The sequence below is a fragment of the Balearica regulorum genome, chromosome 18 (assembly GCF_011004875.1).
Source record: "Balearica regulorum gibbericeps isolate bBalReg1 chromosome 18, bBalReg1.pri, whole genome shotgun sequence".
NCBI classification, from domain to species: domain Eukaryota; kingdom Metazoa; phylum Chordata; class Aves; order Gruiformes; family Gruidae; genus Balearica; species Balearica regulorum.
In genome coordinates this window covers 4,511,098-4,530,400 of record NC_046201.1, presented here as the reverse complement: position 1 = coordinate 4,530,400, position 19,303 = coordinate 4,511,098, and the positions used below count along the sequence as shown (strand labels likewise).

Below are 19,303 nucleotides of genomic sequence, written 5' to 3'. Positions count from 1 at the left end.
TCTTCAAGGAGAAGAGAATCTTATACTAGCTCCCTCCATCTCCACTTTGTCATGTGCTGCATGCAGAGACACACTTACCTGAAGCCAGGTGACATGTCATCTGTTCTGCAAACGCCTCCCCACCTAGGTGAACGTTGAGCTGGGTAGAGAGCTATGCTCTCTCACTGCAGCTTTCCAGGGAGTGGGTCTGTCTGGGGGCCCTGCTTGGTGGGTTAGTGAGGGTGTATGCTCTGTGCTTAAATGTAATCTGGCATTTGAAAGCTGGGTGATGTTTCCAGCCCTTGGGTTCACCTCAGGTCAAAGCAATCTAACATGCGCTAAAAGTACTGCTGGACAGCTCTTAATCACTTTATATTGTCTGGGCGGTGGTGGGTAGATTCAGTATTTACAGAGGAAGAGAATGTGTGTCATTGGAGCCAGCACTAATGTTTTACCACACATGTTCAGTCAACTCAGATAAGGTGACTTTTAATGGTGGGAAGCTGGATTTCAAGGTGGAGGGATATATGCTTACTTTTGACTGGCCTTCCTCTCTTGTGGAGCAGGGCTTCTCCTCTTGTGTGCACCTCCCGCTATTGGAAGAGAGAGCAGGGTTATTAAGCTGCTCGGAGGATAATCAACTCCAGGCAGTGATGAAACTCCTGTTAGAACAGCCCCTGCTTTTTGCCCTCTCATTTGGATTATAAGGCAGACTTTCATCTTCTGCCTTGTCATTCCTTTAATCTTCATCAAAGCAGCAAATGCTACATATACTGCTGCCACATTGGTGGTTTTTTGTTCTTTTTAAAAACAAAAACGAAACCCACAAAGATAAAAAACCTCTCTCACCAACTCATAGCATGACCACAGAAGCTGGAAAGGTAGAGAATGGGCTCTGGTAAGATGTGTGTGGTAAGATGTACAGGAGAGTTTTACTGCCTTAGATGCCTTTTCACAGCTTCAACTTGGAGTCTGTCAATTCCATTGACTTGGAGACTCTTGATTTGACTACAGCATGGTCCTTGAGGCTGGAGATGGTCTGGTTGTTTGCAAAGCTTGTTAGCATCTCTAGATTGTGGAGACTGTGCCATCTAAAGGTCTGAGTTCAAATCCAGCAAAGCTCAGAGTGGTTTCTGAAACCCTTGGAGATGAACAGATTTTGCATGTGACTGACTCTCCCTTTCCAGTGCCAGTCATGGGGAAGGGTCTACATGAGATCAAGAAGTAGACCTGCTATTGATAGCTCCCTTCTGGTGGGAAATAAGGCAGGAGTTGTCATTTCCATATAATAGGAGGGAAAGCTAAAGGGCAATTTATTTCCAGAATCTGCCTCCTAGTCTGGAGCAGAGCTGGGGTCAGTGCCAGGAGGCCTGCCACCAAGGCCAGTCTCTCCCAGAAGTGAAGATACCACTGGACCATAAAATGATTCAGGTTTGAAGGGACTGATCCAACTCAAAGCCAACTTCCAAATTAGATGAAGTTGCTTGGAGCCTTGCCCATTGTGAAGACAACTTACGGCTCGGGTGATATCTCCTCTTCATGCCAAGACAAAGCCCCTCAATGGGGAAACCACGGGTGGTAGCAAATTCTCTGTTTCTGCGACAGATCTGCAACCCTAAAGCCAGCCAAGGATCCTCATGTTGTGGCCAGTTCAGCTGTTGACTCTCCAGCTGCTCTGATGCCCCAGAGGGCTGTTTGGCATTGGGGAGAGGAGCAGCTGGCTGTGCTATGTGAAATGTCTGCGTTTTCCCAAGATACCCATTGTCTGTCTGCAGCACCAGCCTCCACCCTACTTGCTCACTCAGCCGTGGCTGATGTGTCTTTAATTAAAGAGGAGGAACAATTTGAGATTTCATTTTCTTTCTCAACCATATTTCCTATTTTCATCAGAGTTTGCAGGGCCCCCTCCCCTTATTTTTGTCTTGTAGTTTTGTGGTGCGGCCTTCATTTTATGGAGTGTCTGTTCCAAAATAAGGAAGAAATAGGAAAAAATAATCTTGTTTTGGGCCAGGGAATTAAGATCCTGGGTCAGATGGCTGCTGTGGTCATTAACATATTTACATTTTTGCTTAAGACCCTGGTTGAGGATCAAGGGAGTTAAGGGTGATTGTTATTGAAATGTGGAGGAAACCTTGCATGAAATTGCTGTTAGTGTCCTATTGTTTGGGGGGGGGGGGGGGGGGAAGCGCAGCAAATGGCCTTCCTCATCCCTGCACTGGTTGTGTTGCACTTGCCTGCCCAAGTAGATGGGCAGAGGCAGAAATAACTACGCTGAAGGAAGCCACTGTGCTGACTTGGCTGCTGGGAGGCTTTGCCTGGGGAGCACTCCCCGTGGGGCTGGACCTGGAGCTCAGCGCAGCCATGCTGCTGGCTGCCAGTTATCATCTGTCCTCTCAGTGAGACAAAGGTGCTCACCTGGGCTTCTGGGTTAACTGGCCCTTAACCAGATCATCATGGATAAATACATGAAGCGTCTAGCAAAGGTCAGTTGCCTCTTTTATAATTGATGGTCCCAGAGTTTTGAGTGTGCCGTCACATGTTGGTTTTGCCATGTGTGGGGACACATGTTCTGCAGGAACAGCTCAACCGCTTGACTTTTGTGGCTAGCTGTGATATCAGAAACAGGGCTTGAAGCAGTGTGAAGTGTTGGGGTGGATTTTGAGTGCTGTGGTGACAGATGAGTTTATATGCTGAAAAAAAATTGTTTAAACATAAATAAGAGAACTCCCTTACAGCTGGGGTTTACAGTAAAACATTCTGCTCCAGGCTGTGGAAGCAGTGGTCTAGTCCTGCTCTGAGGCAAGTTCAGATGCCAGTTGTTCATTGTTCACCTTTTCCTCTTTCATGCTGTTCAGATCCACTGTTTTAATCCAAACCTATTTCTAATTAGTATCATTAATTTAGTGCCAAAAAGAAAATTATACATAGTAACGTGAAAGAGGAGAACAGACTCCCTAGCACGTTTACAGTACTGAAAATACTAGCTACCTTCTGCCACCGCTTGATTGCAGTGGGATGAGCAACAAGACGGGGAGCTGAAGGAAGAATGCTGGTGCCTATTGGTGTGAGAAAAAAGCATCCTTGGAGCAAAGACTCATTCATAGCCACCAGACAGGCTTCAGCTGTCTGTCTGTTTGGAAAGCCAGTAGCCAGTAACAGGTACGGACAATACTGTTGTGAGTGACAGAATTGTATCTGCTCTAGTGGTAGTGAGTCTGGAGTCCTTAGTGTGTCCTTGTGGGCTGGTTTGAAGCTCTGAAGCGGTTGTGTAATTTCTGTTCTCGGTTACAAAATGTTTCTTTCTGGAATGCTTTAAAGCAGAACAAAGTCTGGGAAAAGAGGCTTGTGATCTGAGCAGCTCTTGTGCTTCGGGAGCCTGTGTGCTTGCGCCCTGTATTCCTTTTGCCCTTTGAAGGAATAGCCACGGGGAACGTGGTTGTTGGTGGCTGTTGGTCTTTCCTGTGAAGTCACACAGTGAGCACACAGAATGGAAGGAGGGTCCCATGCTTCAGTCACTGACCCTGGTCCTCAAAGCAGGGTGGCATTTAAACCTTCAAGGAGCAAATGGGTTTGTCCTAGACAAGATAGGTTCTGACATCTTAAATGTCAAGATACAGTTAAAGTGGTGCAGTTAAGTAAGATGTTGGTTAGGTCAAATGTTTTCAGGAAACAAGGATGAACACAGCAGTATCTATGGGATTGCAGGTGTTAGATCCATTCACTGAATGACTCATCTCCCAGCTTCTGCAAATTCCCCTTGAGGAAGGTCATCTCAGGTGTTATGCTAATAATACTTTATTTCCTGGGTTTCTGTGCCTCTGGGATTGAGCACTGCAAACTTAGGCTGGCTTGGGAGTCACAGCAAGAGTTAAAAAGCATCAGAGCTGAGCCTGAGTGGAGAAGCCTTGATTTTGGGGTTGGTTTTAGAATTTGATCTGTTAACTCAAAGCATCAGAGTGGGCTGGAGTAGGGGAGCTAAACTTCTCCAGGGATTAATATTAAGCCCTTGTTTAACAGTAAACAGCTGATGAAAATCCACCTTTGGCTCTGGGTCCGAGCTGTCAGGAAGGTAGAGCCAGGCCACCTCACAAGGACAGAACAACCCTTGGCAGAGGGCGGGGGAGAGTGCCCAGCTCTGACTGTCTGCAGGTCACTTGGTATGTCTTGTTTTGTGTAATCTACTTGCCCCAGCAGCTTCCTCACAGAGGGGTGCCGCTTTGACAAAAGAGCAGACAAGCCCTGCTGCAGCAAGGGGCTGTGATCTCCCCTCCTCAGGTTAGACAGCTCCTGCTCAACAAAGCAGCCAGTGATGGCAGAGTCCCCAGGAGCAGCAGGACAAAGGTGCTTGGGCTGGAAGGAGACAGAGCCAGATCCTTGCACGTGTGTGTGTCCTCTAAACAAGCTGCCTGTGCCTGAGGCTGGTCTATTTTATAGCTGCTCTGCTCGCTGCAGAGCCGTGCCAGCCCTGCTGCTGGCAGGCTGCATCCTCTGCCAATCCCCCTTCTCGCCTCCTCCCTTGCCAAGGCAGCCTTTACTCTGCTGTGTCTGATTGAAGGTCCGGCGCCTGTTCGGCTTTTGTTCTCCATTAGGAAAGAGTGGGGATTGTAAGGACCTTCTTGGCTCTGCCAAGGCCTTTTATGTCCCAAATGTTTCCATGAAAAGTCTCCCTCCTGACCACCCTGCCCCCTGACAGCCATTCAATCCAGCCAACAAGTTTGATATCATTATCTACAAAAGGAGGCCAATGAGCACCAGGGTCCTCACAGCCAAGTTTGGGAAATCAAAGGCAAATCTCCCAGCAACAGAGAGCTGGCAGAGCTCAGACTGCACCACAGCTAGTGAGGCTGGCCTGGCAGCTTGTGTCCACTTGTTTTCAAAGCACAAAAGAAGCACTCATGGCGTTGTGCCAGTGCTGGCTTTTTGGGGCTAGGGGTGTGCCGTGCGTGTGAGCTGGCAGCCCCTTGCAGAGTGCCCGGGGGTGCTCAGTGTGGGCTAGAGGTTGCTGGAAGCAGTTATAAGTTTGGACAGCCTTGCAAAGATGTCTCTGTTTTGGTCAGTGCCATTTTTAAGGAGACGAACCACTTAGTCTGAGGAAAAACAGTGATGTTTTTGGTCAGAGTGGGATTCACTCCAAATCTCACCTGGGACTTTCCTTCCAATGACTCTAGTTTATATTCTGAAAATGGCATGTGTCTGCCTTGTCACTTTTAGTTTGACATAATGTTCATCTGCTTTGCTCCCTATCCACAGGCTTTCTTTCCAATCCATCTTAAAATAGAGAGCTCTTCAGCAGTGAAAGAACTTACCATTTTGAAGGCATCTATAGAGATGATCTGGAAAGATGACTGGCAGAAACACTGAGCACAGAAAAGGTTTGAGGAGGGATGGCATATTCTGGTGTTGCAATTGCATTAGGAAATACAGGACTAAAACTGTTTTCAGTACGTTTTATCTCACAGACTGCATCTCTGTTTTGCTTGATGGTCCAGATAGAGAGGGAAGCAAAAAATAGCCAAGAGAAGTGATGATGCAGAGGGCAGGAAGGTGAAGAGAGCTGACTTAGCTGAAACTGGGGTGGAGACAGGGTGATGGCATGGATGATGATGCCTGGGTTCACCCCTCTCTGCAGCAGGGTGCTTTGCAGTCACTGGGCAGTGAAAGGAAGCTGGACACAGAGTGATTGCAGGGCAATGCATGACCAAAGCCTAGAGCAGCCCCTGGGGTCCCTCTGGGTCTGCTGCAGGTGATGAATGCTTAGGAAGGCACAGTTGTGTGTAATGTGGAATGGTTAATTCTGCCACTTTCCCCTTCTATTCCAGTTTGATCCTGACAACACCGGCTACATCAGCACTGAGAAGTTTCGCTCCCTTCTCCAGAGACACGGCTCGGAGCTGGATCCCCACAAGCTGGAGGTCCTCCTGGCCCTGGCGGACAGCAACTCTGAGGGGAGGATCTGCTACCAGGACTTTGTCAACCTGGTGAGTGCTCTGGCTGGCAGGGCCTGTGAGTCCTTGGCTCTGCTTAAAACATTGGCTCTTGAGGGACAGTCTCTCTCCCTCCCTCACTCTATCAACACCAGTGTTTGCTGTGTCCCTGCATCACACCCTGCAAGGGCTTGCTGAAGCATTCAGTGGTGACTGAACTCTCAAGCCAAGAGTCAAATTGCTGCTGATTTTACCAGGAAAACAAGTTTGTATGGAAAGAAACTGTGGGAGCTGTCGTAAGAGGAGCATGAAGCAGTGGCTGCTGCTAGTTTAGAGGCTTTTGCTCTCAGTATCAGTTGGTAGCTGTTATGAGGAGCCATTTGTTTGCAAGCAGAGGCCTGTCAGTCTGGATGTCTCCTGTTTTATCTATAGATTTCACCACTTCCAGACAAAATGTATAGATAATGTTGTGTTGTCTTGCTGGGTGGAGTCATATTGCACTGCTGTAGGCATCAACAGCAACAAGGATAAAGTGTTTCTAGGTCATGTTCACTTTATCCCGGGTGGGATGTCTCAGACTGCATGAGTCACGATCTGTATGCCTCTCTACTAAGGAGTCAATTAGTGAAGGGATCTCTCTGTTTCTTGTCAAGGCAGTTTGGCAAGCCAACACAGATGTAGACAGGCATTGTTAGATGCCCAGGATGGCCTAGAAATGTTGTTTGCAAGATGGGTATCTTGAACAGTGGCCATTCCAGGGGCTTTGCCCTGTTCTTGCTCTGTCATTCCCCACCTGAGTCCCAGCAGATCTACTGCAGCAGTAAGAGAACCCAGGCTGAGGATGACAAAGTCAATGAGTGTTGAAAGTTGGTGACATCTCTAAGGTTTTGCTGGAAAGCTGAATGTGTTCTTGATACAGAGTATAATAATTTGCATCTCTGTGTGTTTCCTGCAGTCAACATGGGGACTTGATCCCTCCACTTGTCATGGTCACTTATGCATGTGTTCTCAGTTTAGAAAGTGTCTTCCATATGTCCTGTCTTCACATTAATCAGAAAAGTATAACAACAGGGCACAGCTGCCAAAGATCCAGGTCACGACCTCAGTCAGGTCGTGGTCAGTGTGAAGGTGAAATTACTGTGATGCGATGACATACATCTGCTGTATCTAATCAAGCCGTCTTGTTAGACCCTTGCATGTATTTAGGTACACAGTAAAATAAATGTAGCAACTATTAAATAGATCACAGTGAGTGTGAGGTTTCCCTCAGCTCCAGCTTACTAAACAGCGTGGTCAGTGGTGCTCTGTGATTGGCAGTATATTTATAGTAACAGCTGCTTGTTCTACAGTTTGGTATATTCAAAGTACCATGCAAGCATTCACTAATTGAGCTGCACAATGCTTAGGTAGCAGGAAGAGGTATCATATAATTTCTTTTGCAGAAATGATGGCCTAGGGCCAGCTAACATCTTGGCAACAGGCTCAGGAATAAAACTGAGCTTTTTCCTGTCTCCTCACTCCACTAAGCTCCAGAGCAGCACAAGCTAATGAGAGGCAGGTGGGAGGTGAAAGGCTTGGACATCCTCCTCCTTTGGGGAATGGGAGATCCTGCCAGCTTACACCCACCTGATGTGATTTCTGCAAAATGGCAAATTTCCTTCACTACTATTGAATGGGTCCTGTAAAGAAGCTATTGATTTTTCTGTCATCAGCCCCTCTATCCTCATCTGCATTTTGCACTTTCTGATCAATAGGCAATGCAAATGTCAGAACATTAAACTACTTACAAACGGCATCTCTCTTCTCACTCCTGCTCTAGTTGCTATTGATTTCCAACATCCAAACTTTTTAGGGCTTGTTCTCTTATCCCTAGTTTCCTGCTCCCAAACCTGCCTTGTGAACTTCCTGATAGAAAAAAAAAACAACACAGTTGACACAGAATCACTGTGAAATTAGTGATTTCCTTCATTTTATAGCTGTCAATCCTGGAAACTGTGCGGTGGTGTTTCAATACATGCTTGTGCTTGATGATCATCAGCCTTCTCTGCTTTTTGCTGAGGTTAATTTGTCTGTTTCCATAGCTTAGTGAGAATTGATCTGCTTCCAAAAATGATGGTACTGGATGTGGGGAAAGGAAAGGCTGACCTTTTATTATATCCACAGAGGTTTCACAAGCATGGATCTGTGTGTGTGGTTTTCCTTTTCTCCATCAGTATTCATCAACAAGTACTCTGACAGGATCAGAGAATCTCATGGCCTCCCAAATGTGTCCAAGGTACTGAAACTTTGAGCCAGAGGTAAAAACTGCATGAATAAAACCCTGGCCACTGGCGAGGCCTTGAGGGGAGGAGTGGGGCTGGGTATCAGAGATGCATTACAGTGCAGTTGTCAAAGCGGAGGTGTGGAAGGAAGAGGAGGCTCCTCTGTGTGTGTGTGTCTCTCACAAGCAGCTCTTTTGGTTTCTTTCCAAGCACGGGGATGGAAGGAGCTGTTGAGCTGCCTGCTCAAGCTACTATGAAAAAAAAAAATGTATCCTAACTAAAACTAGTACAAACTTGTGCTGTCTCACAGAACCCAGCAGAAAGTAGGATTTAACCACTGGGCATTAAGAGAACTCTATCTTCAATGGCCAGTTCCTGGGATATGATATCCTCTCTGTTTTTTCTCTCAGCTTTGCTAATGTTGATAAAAATTGAGCAGGGAGGGTCTTCCCTTTTTTCAGCCTTGTAGAACCCTTGATCTTTGCCCGGTTCCCTGGAAGTGTGACAGAATGTGATGCTGCTTATTCTGCAGGGTGCTTGGCTACTTACTAGACAGTCTGATACCAAGTGATGCTATTAGTTACCACAGAAGCAGCGGTAACTCTATGAAATTATTATTTCCAGAAGGCACTACAGGCCATAAACCTCACAGAGCAATAGTGTTAAAACTTTCTTTCCTCCAGGGTACTGCATGTCCCAGAGAGGGCAGTTAAAAATGTTCGCACCCGTATGCTCCGTCATCATCACGAGCACCAAGAACTCTGCCTGCTCTCACACACTGTGATCCCCAACTAAAGGACCATTACTGAGCAAAGCTGTGTTATCCCCTGATGTCAAAGTGTGTTGTGAACCTCTAGATGCACCAAAAATATAGATCTAGGACTTCTTATCTTAATGAGAGCCAGATACACCCACACAAAACATATACCTGTCCTCAACTCAGCAAAGCATCTTAAATTTCTGAAATCAAAAATTTTACAGAATGAGAATAGACCCTAGAAATCACTCAGTAAATAATTTGAGTAATGAATAAATTCAGGGAATCTAAAGACTCCTGGTGTGATCTGTAAATAGAAAGGGCTGAAAAAATCAGATAGGCAACTCATTGGGAATTATTTCTCCTCTGTATGTATGAGATTCATCTCATGTAGTTGTAAAACACAATGCTGCAATCATATCCATTTCTGTTTCTACAGTGGGATCTGCAAGAATGGCAGAAAGCAGTTTCACATGGGATTTCTTATCCTGTGTCTGAGACAGTGCAGAATAGCAAAAGTGTTTCCTGTACAAGTGGAGATGTCTTGTGCATTTCTATTGTCTGGTTGCTTTTCTGCTTTGTGAAGATGCACACTAAAAATGTACAGTGAAAATTCTGGCTATGAACAGCATAGGACACAGGAGGAGATGATGAACAAAGCTGTTTAACTAACTTTGCTACTTTTAGAGAGGAGACAAGCCAAGAGGTAATTATAGTTGAGATGTTATTTGCCGGGATCCCTGCTGAACAGCAGTTGCTGCTGGCAGTCCTGGACTACTTCGCATAATATCCTGAGAACTGTAACAGAGCTAAGAAGCAGACTAGTGATGCCCTGGAGAGACTCAGTCCTTTATTCTCTGGCTAAACCTTCTTTGTATTCTCTACCTAAGAATGTGGATTATTGCTTTGGACAGGCTGGATCGTCGCTTTACCACCTCCTCGCTCTTGACATGTGCCTCTTCAGTGAGCAGAGGCAAGGGGGTGCAATTGAGCTTCTGAGACCTTACTTTGCTTTACAGAGGGGCAATATGAAGCCAGTTCAGGCTGTGGTGGTAGCTTATACTCTCTTCTTGTGAAAATCAGGTAGGTAACTCCTAGTCTTGCTCTGGACAAGGAAAAGTTTTACAAAACCTCATGTTTAATAAAGCACCTTTGCTAGAAAAGTAGATCACAAGTTATACTGGGACTAAAGCAAAATCTGTTCTGCAGCCCAAGAGATTTACCTGCCAGTGCAACTCTACAAATCACTGCTGAACCAAATGTGTTGTAAAAGCTGACCTCAGTGCATTCAGTGTGGTCCAGATTGGACCTGCTGGCATGGGGCAGGAGGACTTGAGGGGAAAGGAATGTGGCTGGCCCCATTCCAACACTGGCACTACCCTGGGAGGTGCCTCTAGTGCACACTGGAGGTCTCTCTGCTACGGATCTCGTGCTCAAAGGGCGGGACTGGAAGTCAGGTGGACCTAAGTTTTGTTCCTGGCTCTGCAGAAGACTCACTGTGAAACTTGTGGAAGCCTGTCTATGCCTCATGGGTCTGTTTCTCCGTCTGTTTCTCCATCTGTTTCTCCAACAGATGGAAGGAGGTAAGAGTTACATCTCTTTTGGGGCTCACAATTTTGGCAAAATCAATGGCAGTTCTCCAGTGGAACAAGAGCCAGGTGCTGGGGAACCAGCTCTCTGATGACCATTTGTTTGAGGAACTGTGTTGGGTCTAGAAGAGCTGAGGGCAAATGTCATTGAAGGCAATGGTATTTCAGCATGTTTGGGAGGAATTAGTAAGCTCTGAGACAGAGTTTATGTGACTTGGGAGAAACAAAACACCATTACTTCCCACAGAAATGTTTAGCTGTAGCTTTGTAGTAACTTGAAGCTGATGTAGTATCTCAGTAGTGAGCAAAATATATTAGCTAATTAAACACACATCCTTTGTTTTCCAGATCAAGAATTAACATCTGCCGTGCTTTCCTTGGCCCTGCTAGCTTCTAGGGGCAGGCTAGTTCTACCTCATTTTCAGTGAACATGCGTTTTTTTTTTTAAGCACTATGTAACAATAATCAGGTCACCCTAATCCAAACTTTGCTGGCGCCAGCACACTTTACCCTCCAGAGAAAGATTTCCTTTAGATTTTGTGATTTCTGGCTTGCTCAGTGTGCTGCCAGGCTGCAAATACTGCCTCTTCAAGTAAAGAAATAAAACTGCAGATGCAGGCTAAGAAATCTGCAGCTTCTGCTCTTCGTCCTCATGAGTGACAGACACGGTGGTTTATTGGCAATTAGAGAAGGTGAGAGTAGGATACCACTGCAGTAGTTCTTTCTTCATGGAAGAGGCTGGAACATGATTAGCTGTTGGTAGAAGACTGTCTTGTGCTATATGCTGTTGGGCTGGATGTTCAAAGGGGCAGTTATTACGTCAAAATATTGCTGGAATCATAAAAATAAGATAAAACATGGGAGGTGAAGATGAAGTGACTACCCAGAGTCTTACGGTCTGTCTGTGCTAGTGGATGCTGTAGAAATACAAAGGTTAAGATTTAGATGCTAGCTTTTCTGTCCTTGGCTGGGTGATCTATGTAGGTGTTTGAAGAGAAAGCAGGACTGGCTGAAGGGATAAAATACTTCGGGCTTGTGTTACAATCCACAAAGACTGTGAGTCCAAAGTGGGTCCTGGAATGTTGTAAGTGGGACGTGAGCTGGTTCAATGGAGGCTTTGACTTGCACTTTAAGCTTCATCAGTCTATAGAAACTTTTTGTGTGGCTTATCCTAAAGGAAAAAAATTAAGAAAATAATGAATTCCCACTCTAGATTTAACGCTTTCATAGGCTTGTAAGAGTCTGTAATGCAGTATAGAAAGATACTTGAAGAGGCACTCAATTCAAGGATGATTAAACTTAAGCACGTGCTTAGAACAAGCTAATGCCTTTGCACAGTCCTGAGTTGAAGCCTTATGGGTGTTGAATTAGCGTGCTTTGACTTAATGAAGTTGTGTTGGGACCTTTGCCTTCTAGACATCTTATTTGAAACTTGGTTAAGGATAATACCTCTAAAATGCCATTGACAGTGTCATTAAATGTGGTTCTCTTGAGGCTGTTTCAACCTCATCAACTGTAATAGGAAGTAGGGGGTGAGATTTTGTTGTGGTTTAACCCCAGCTGGCAGCTAACCTGCACAGCCACTCACTCCCCTGGTGGGATGGGGGAGAGAATCCGAAAAGTAAAAGTGAGAAAACTTGTGGGCTGAGATAAAGACAGTTTAACAGGTAAAGCAAAAGCCGCACGTGCAAGCAAAGCAAAACAAAGCAAGGAATTCATTCCCCACTTCCCATTGGCAGGCAGGTGTTAAGCCATCTCCAGAAAAGCGGGGCTACATCACGTGTAACAGTTACTTGGGAAGACAAATGCCGTAACTCCAAACATCTCCCTCTTCCTTCTTCCCCCAGATTTATATGCTAAGCATGATGTCACGTGGTATGGAATATCCCTTTGGTCAGTGGAGGTCAGCTGTCCTGGCTGTGTCCCCTCCAACTCCTTGTGCACACCCAGTCTACTCACTAGTGGGGTGGTGTGAGAAGCAGAAAAGGCCTTGACTCTGTCTAAGCACTGCTCAACAATAATTAAAACATCTCTATATTATCAACACTGTTTTCAGCACAAATCCAAAACATAGCCTCATACTAGTTACTATGAAGAAAATTAATTCTATCCCAGCCAAAACCAGCACAGGTTTGTTTTGTTTTGTTTTTTCTTTAAAGAGCCAATGGAGCTTAGTGAGATTTTAAACGGACCTATGAAACTAGGAGTTAGCAGTCTTATTCCACAGGGGTATGGCAGTTTTCTCTCTGGACTCCACAGTGCTTTTCCCTTTGCTTTGTGAAAGGCACAGCACATAGGCTGGTAGCCGTTAAAATACACGTTGTCTTAAGAGGCTGCAAAGCTCTTCCATCTGTGAGAGTTTGGGGTTTTTTTCTTTTTCTTTTTTTTTTCAGGGTCATGTGTGTTTTGCAATTGCTCTGCAGACCTTCTGCTGGCCACTTATGCAACTAAAAGGGGGCGTTAAAGCATCTTCTCTGACTTATGAGTTTTCCTTTTGCGGTGATCTCGGAGATAGCAGCACACTCTCCCCGTCACTGGTCACCAAATGAAGAGATCACATTGTTTGGGTCTGTGAAAGGACTTTTCTCCAAACTCTCAACATGTTGATTTATCTTAGAGCAGAGGTGGGACATACCTCCAGCTGGGCATACGATTTAGTGGGCAATAGCCAGCCATGTTAGAAGGACCAGTTCTGCAAGGTGCCGAACCCTTCCTGCTATTCCCTTAGGTCCCTATTTCTTCTTGCTCTAACTCCAGCCTACTTTTTCATTGCTTTCCAAGGCTTCAAAAGTAGCTGCTTGCATTTTTCTTAAGACATTTTTCAATAATGCATGGCTGGAAGCCATTTGTTCTTACTAGCCACTTCAGTGATAAAAGCAAGGCTTGGTTCTGTTCCTTGTGGGGACACTGTGTGTGCCTGTAGATTATTCATGGCCATCCTTTTGCCTTTGAAAGGTAACTCTTGCCTTTGCTGTTTCAGTGTTTGCAATGGGATACTTCTCTAACTTAGCTTGAACTGAAATGAGGGGGAAAAGTGAAAGAAGAGCTGTAGCTAGGAAAAGAGAGAACATTTTTTAAAGTAGAAAACATTGGATTTTGTATTTTGGCTTTGTGAGTGTGTATGTGACAGCACCAGGAGGGCTTTATTATATTTGTGGAGGTGAGCTTTTAAGAAGTTACACACTATTCTTTCTGCCAGATAATGGGGAGGTGATAGAGCTCCTTTAAACCATGGTTTGCTTGGAGTTTTTTTTAATGGTACTTAGAAGTACTTTGTAGCACGGTCATAAAGTAGCTATAAATTCCCCTTCCAGTGTCTTTGCATGTCCTTTACTGAACCAGCTGGCAGCCTGCACAGAAGGCTTAGGTGAGCCAGGCTTTGCAGGAACTGTATATAATTCTTCATTACCTGAGTCACTGGGAAGATAAGTAATAAAGCCTAAATCTGCAATTCTCAGGGGAATCCCCAGGCAAGACAAAAGTTTGCCCAAATGAATATCTCCTCTTCCTGCTAAATCCTAGTTCACTTTCTAGTGAGTGTTTTAAGCTTCAAATGCTATTGTGGAATAACACAGGACCTCTGTTCTAGTGGTGGTGTCTGGTGTTCGTCATTTTGTTGTCACTATTGCTAATCTGGAAAGGTTTGTTGCAGGCAAAGCCGCAGGTTTTGTAGCTCCACTTCATCCCCTCTGTGCTTCCAATTAGCTGTGCTGTTGAATCGGGGCAGATCCTCTGCCAAACATCAAGAGGACTCCCGGCTGGAGTGCTCTGGGGTGTTCTTCAGCTTCCAGTGGGACATCCCTTTAAGTGCTCCCTCTGTCCTTCATTCACTGTCTTGGCTGAAAGCATAGATTCCTGAGTTCTCTTCCTGGCCTTTATTCAGAGGTATAATAATAAATATTTAATGACAAAAGCCTTGAAAATTTCTTACTTCAGTATTTGATCTAATATTATGCTATTATGAGTAAGGAGGAGGTCTTCTCAAGAGACAGGTGGGAGCAGTCATGTCATTGTGTCCTTATCCATCTCTTACCTCTCAATGCATTAAAGCCCTTATTGAGATGCAAAGTTCTCACTCCAGGGAGCATTTCCAGGAGCTGGATACCCCTCCTGACAAATGTGCCTCACACTGCCTTCATGTTGGCTTCCTTCCCATTTTGGAGAAAAGTGGTGATTTTTGATGTTCGAAGAGCTGCATGTATCTCCTGAGCAGGGAGGAAAACCGTCAGAGGGCCAGATGAGTATCTTGAAGCTTAATAACTGGGATGCAAGAGCTGCTTTTGGAGTATGTTCAGCTTGTACGTTGATCTGAGTCCATTAGATACTGGCTACACATAGCAGCAGAAGAGAGAACTTTCTTCCAAGTGAACTAGTCTGGCAACTAAGCATTATGCCAATTTAGTGAAACTTAGCATAGAAATTTCCATCCTTAACTGTGATTCCTCAGCTGTTTCCAATCAAGTACAGTTGAAACTTGAGAAGCATGATGTCAACTTAAATGGTTGTTTTAATTGTCTATGTATCTAAAATACATACATGAGTGGGAAATGTTATAAAGATTATTTTTTTAAAAAATTGTTTCAGAAAATTAAATCTGGATTCATTTGAGTTGTGGAATCCTTCCCAGCACCAATGGATAATGGAACAGGTGTTGGGGGGTTTGAAGTTTCAAACTTGCTGTGTTTTGACACAATGTTATTTGAATCCCAAAGTTAGTCTTGCTCTGCAAGCAGTGTTCTTGCAATTGACCTTGAAATCTCAATCTGGTTTATCTTTTCTAGTGGAAGTGAAAAGCCTGGCACATTTAATAGGAGTTCAGGCAAAACCTTGAGCAGGGAATACCTGCAATGACCAAGATAAATTATTTGATCTCTCCTGCCTCTAACTTTTCTTGAATCCCTAGGGTAAACCACTGCTTGATCAGAGGAAATCAGGATGTTGGTATTTGCTTTTTTTGCATTTGATACTGTTTGGGAAAGTGCTACCAGGTTGGCTCAGAGGATGGGAACATCTGTGACAGATGAACTTGATGCTGAGCTATGCGTTTTGGGAGAAGCAGTCCTTACCACGTTAGCATTTTGTAGAAGTGCGGAGTGAGGGAAGGAAATAAATGTGAATCTTGAAAGCAAAGTTGATTGGAAAGGCTGCATTTGTAAGTAAAGTGGGTTATAAAACTGGAGCTGATAGCGGCTTTTAAAAAGCTTGTGCTAACTTCTGATTTAGTGCTCTGTGTCTTGGAGGATCAGAGCTGGAGAGCTGAATGCATTGCCTGTCACAGTGTTGTATGTGTTTTAAAAATAGCCATAGACCAGCCTCAAAGATGCCAATACATAATGGGCAGAAATCCATGTTTTTCAAAACCTCCTGAGTGAGGCTGAATAAAAACCATAAAAAGGGTCCTGTGCCCCACACAAGCCATGAAACTGGAGATGGGGAAATGCCATATGACTTGGCTATTGATTGTCTGGGGCAGCAACAGTAGTACAGATAGCCAAGAAACCCAGAGAAATTGGTCTGCCAGTGGGAATGGACAGTTTCCATTGCAAATTGCAGATTACTTGAGACTAGTTCAAGACTGGTGTGTGTCCTGAGCAAAAGCAGGGCTTTGTACTTTACCAAAGTCTGGCACCGTCTCACACTAGACGGTAAGGACTCTTAGCCTAAATTGTGACATTTTCATTGTTGAAGACAAGTTCAGACCCAAGTAGGAAATTTTTTTCCTTTCTGGCAGATGTATCAAACCCATCCTTTGATCAAACCCTTCCTTGAGAAGAGCTGTAGCGCTAAGCCTTGTTTTGTTTTAGTATGGTAATACCAAAGGGTGGAGGTGGCAGTGCACTGTTACCAGTCATGTCAGCTTGGCTGTTTTGCAAGGGAAATTTCTTTCTCTCTGCATAATAACTTTTTGCAGGCATAAAGGACTAAGGGAATGCATTGTTGCCCACCACCACCTTCATTCCCCGCATACAATTTGCTGTACCCATCTGCCTGCAGCTTTAATATCACTCTCATTAAAGAAGTCCCAGATCAATTGCATGAAGAGAAGTGGGGTGGGCTGCCCTGAACTTCTGGAGCCATAGTAACATGCAGGCCAACAATGGGCCCAGTGTTCTTTCAGCTGATGATTAAATACTTGGCTCATAAATACCAATATTATGTAATTCCAAAATCAAGTCAGCAAATTGTGACCATATGGGAGACTCTCTGTTTGGGAAGATTTAAGTCTTCCAAAGTCAGTCCAAGGAACAAAATAGGCTTCTCATCAAGAGTTGGTGAAAGCAGTGGTAGTGACTTAATCCTCTGTCTCTCCTCGTGCCTATCACCTCCTAGCTTGAGATTAAGAGCATGATCCAAAGGCCTGAGGGGTTATGTGAGTAGGCCCAGGACTGTTGTGTTTGCTTCAGCCCTGGCAGTCAGCTGTGCTGCCTCTTAGGAGATCATTTCCTCATTGGTGTGATGGGCAATGATTGCAGGTGGGGACCAGCAGGATGTCTTCTTACTGAGAGGCCTAATTTTAACAGGTGCTGAGTACATCCAGTCATCCACGTCTTAGTGGATTGTGGGGGCTTTTGAGCGCATGTGGCATGCTCCTGACACTGTGTGTCCCTGCCTCATCTGGGTGTAAAACCACACCAAGGCTATGGCAATTAGAGGGAACCTGGGCCTTCTTTCCATATCCTCTGCTCTAAAGGATGCCTGACAAATATTTTTACGTTCCTGACTGATGTGGCAGGAGGTTTAGTTAGTGCTAAGAGCTCTGAAGAGTTAGAGTTGTAATTACGGGCACCAAAGACTTTTAATTTTCTGGGTAAATTGAAATCTGGCTCCCACTGACACAGCAACTATTCTTGTTGGTGGATGCAGGGAGTATCTTTCTCCTTGCTAGCCATGTTCCTTCCAAGAAGGTGTGTTGCAATCTGGGAAGAATATCTGGATATCTCCATATGTTCTGCAAGATTGCAACAGTTCGTGACCTGCTCCATTTCATTTGCAGGCATTTTTCTTGTTGCCTCTTTGCTAAGAGGTCATGACTTTGAATACACAGTAGACCCTACCTATATCCTGGGACAGGATGTAGTCCACCTAAGAAGTTGACTTCAAAAGTCTTTTCCATCTCTTAACACTTTGATCTCATGGGCTCATATCTGAGTTAGCCATAAATAATTTCTCAGGCATTTACTTTGGTTTGTATTGACAAACCCTAGAAACTCTTCATCCATTTATATGTTTATCTGTGCCTATTTTACACTATCTGGGGAGCGCTACCAAAAATCAACTAGGATGAAGAGGCTCTGCTTGCTACTTATGAGTGCAGCTGATGCGATACATCTGAACCTGTTGTTCAGAGAGGTTACCAATGGACGGTGCTTCATAGTGTATAGAAATAACCTTGTTGTATGTGTTGAGGCTTACAAGGTCTTTCTCCAGCAGTCACATGTGCTCCCCAGAGAGCTATCAGCATTTTGTCCAAGGGCTTCCCTTGCTCTTGTAATATCTACATTTACTGCTTTCCTATCATTACCAGTATAAATAATTCTTGGCATTTTATCATTCAGATGTGGCCAGAAACAACCAATATGGAACACTTTGTAAAAATAATGGGGTATGAGAACAGGTGGTTGAGAGAACAAAGCTATGACTTTCATAATTTCTTGGAGGAAATAACATTGTCATGAGCTTCCATTTTAGCTTCTATGTGGGGTATGGAAGATCCTGTGGTTTATTTTCCTCTCTTGGAGGAGGAGGGAGAGCTTTCTGCTCAACAGAAGGGCTTGAAAGCAGTGCAACCTAGTGATCAGAGAAGTCTTGCAGCCTAGATTCTTCTAATTCTAGTGTATGGCCTTGGGCAAATCACTTAGTGTTGTGAGGTCCAGCTTCCCACCTCCCCACGAGAGCCAGAAACTTTGTTCATCTGAGGTGTGACTTCCACGGTGATCCTGCAGTATCCTGCTCTTAACAAAATTAAGATGACCTTTCTCTTCTGCTTCGTTTTTACTATGTTGAAGAACACCTTCAGAAGCATCATGCTGATGAATTTGCACTGCCCTGGCTGTTATTTGAGCTCTTTGGGCAGCATTAGCAGTAATGCAGAGCAGGACACTGGACTGATGGGGCTGTGCTGAATTTGGGCAATTGAACCGAGCAAGTCCCTTCTTGCCATGCTCAGCAGTAACCCTCAGTAGGGTTCAGTGGTGCCTGTGTTAGGATTGTCTGCTGAACAAAGGCAAGGAAATTTCTGTTACGAGCTTAGCATGGACATGAACGTCAGCAGCCTTTGCATTTTCCTGCCCGTCTCTTTCACCAGTCTCTGTAGCAACGAGGTGATCATCTCCTGAGGGTGGTCAGCACTTCTTGATGCTGAACTGCAAAGATGATTTTCCTTAGTTGACTCTGGAAACAATTACAATTTCCACTGAAGTGCTACAGCAGGGAAGGGCACTGATCATTTTGTGGTAAGCAGGAAGATCACACATATCACTGTAACTAGCAGCAGCTTCAGACAACTGTCTGGTATCTTTGTCTATAGCAGGAAAATTTACAGTTTCAGTCTGAATTTATTCTCGTCCACAAGAGTAGCAAAGCCAGAGGGAGCAGAATGAGCTCAGTGAGGGAGCATGCACAGTATGTCTCTGACAGGCTGCTCTCGACTAACACGGAGCAAAGCTTTCTTCTGTGGACACAGTGAGGTCATTGAGTGGCTAAAGGTACCTTTTGAAACAGACGTACATCCATCATCTATCAAAAAGCATCTCAAAAATGCTAAGGAAAGCCTTACACCTGGTGGATGTTTCT

The 19,303-nt window shown here is 44.7% G+C and overlaps 1 protein-coding gene across 4 annotated transcripts in view; it reads left to right on the top strand.

Moving 5' to 3' along the window:
• RHBDL3 (rhomboid like 3) overlaps positions 1 to 19,303 on the top strand; it is a 69,964-nt gene that overhangs the window by 31,572 nt on the left and 19,089 nt on the right. For 3 of the 4 annotated variants that reach the window (XM_075770881.1, XM_075770880.1, XM_075770883.1), the window contains one exon: positions 5,799 to 5,957. In XM_075770881.1, coding sequence (XP_075626996.1) covers positions 5,799 to 5,957 — 159 coding nt within the window. Of the gene's footprint in view, positions 1 to 2,372; positions 2,463 to 5,798; positions 5,958 to 19,303 lie in introns of those variants that run through there. The other variant, XM_075770882.1, reaches the window with a different exon arrangement.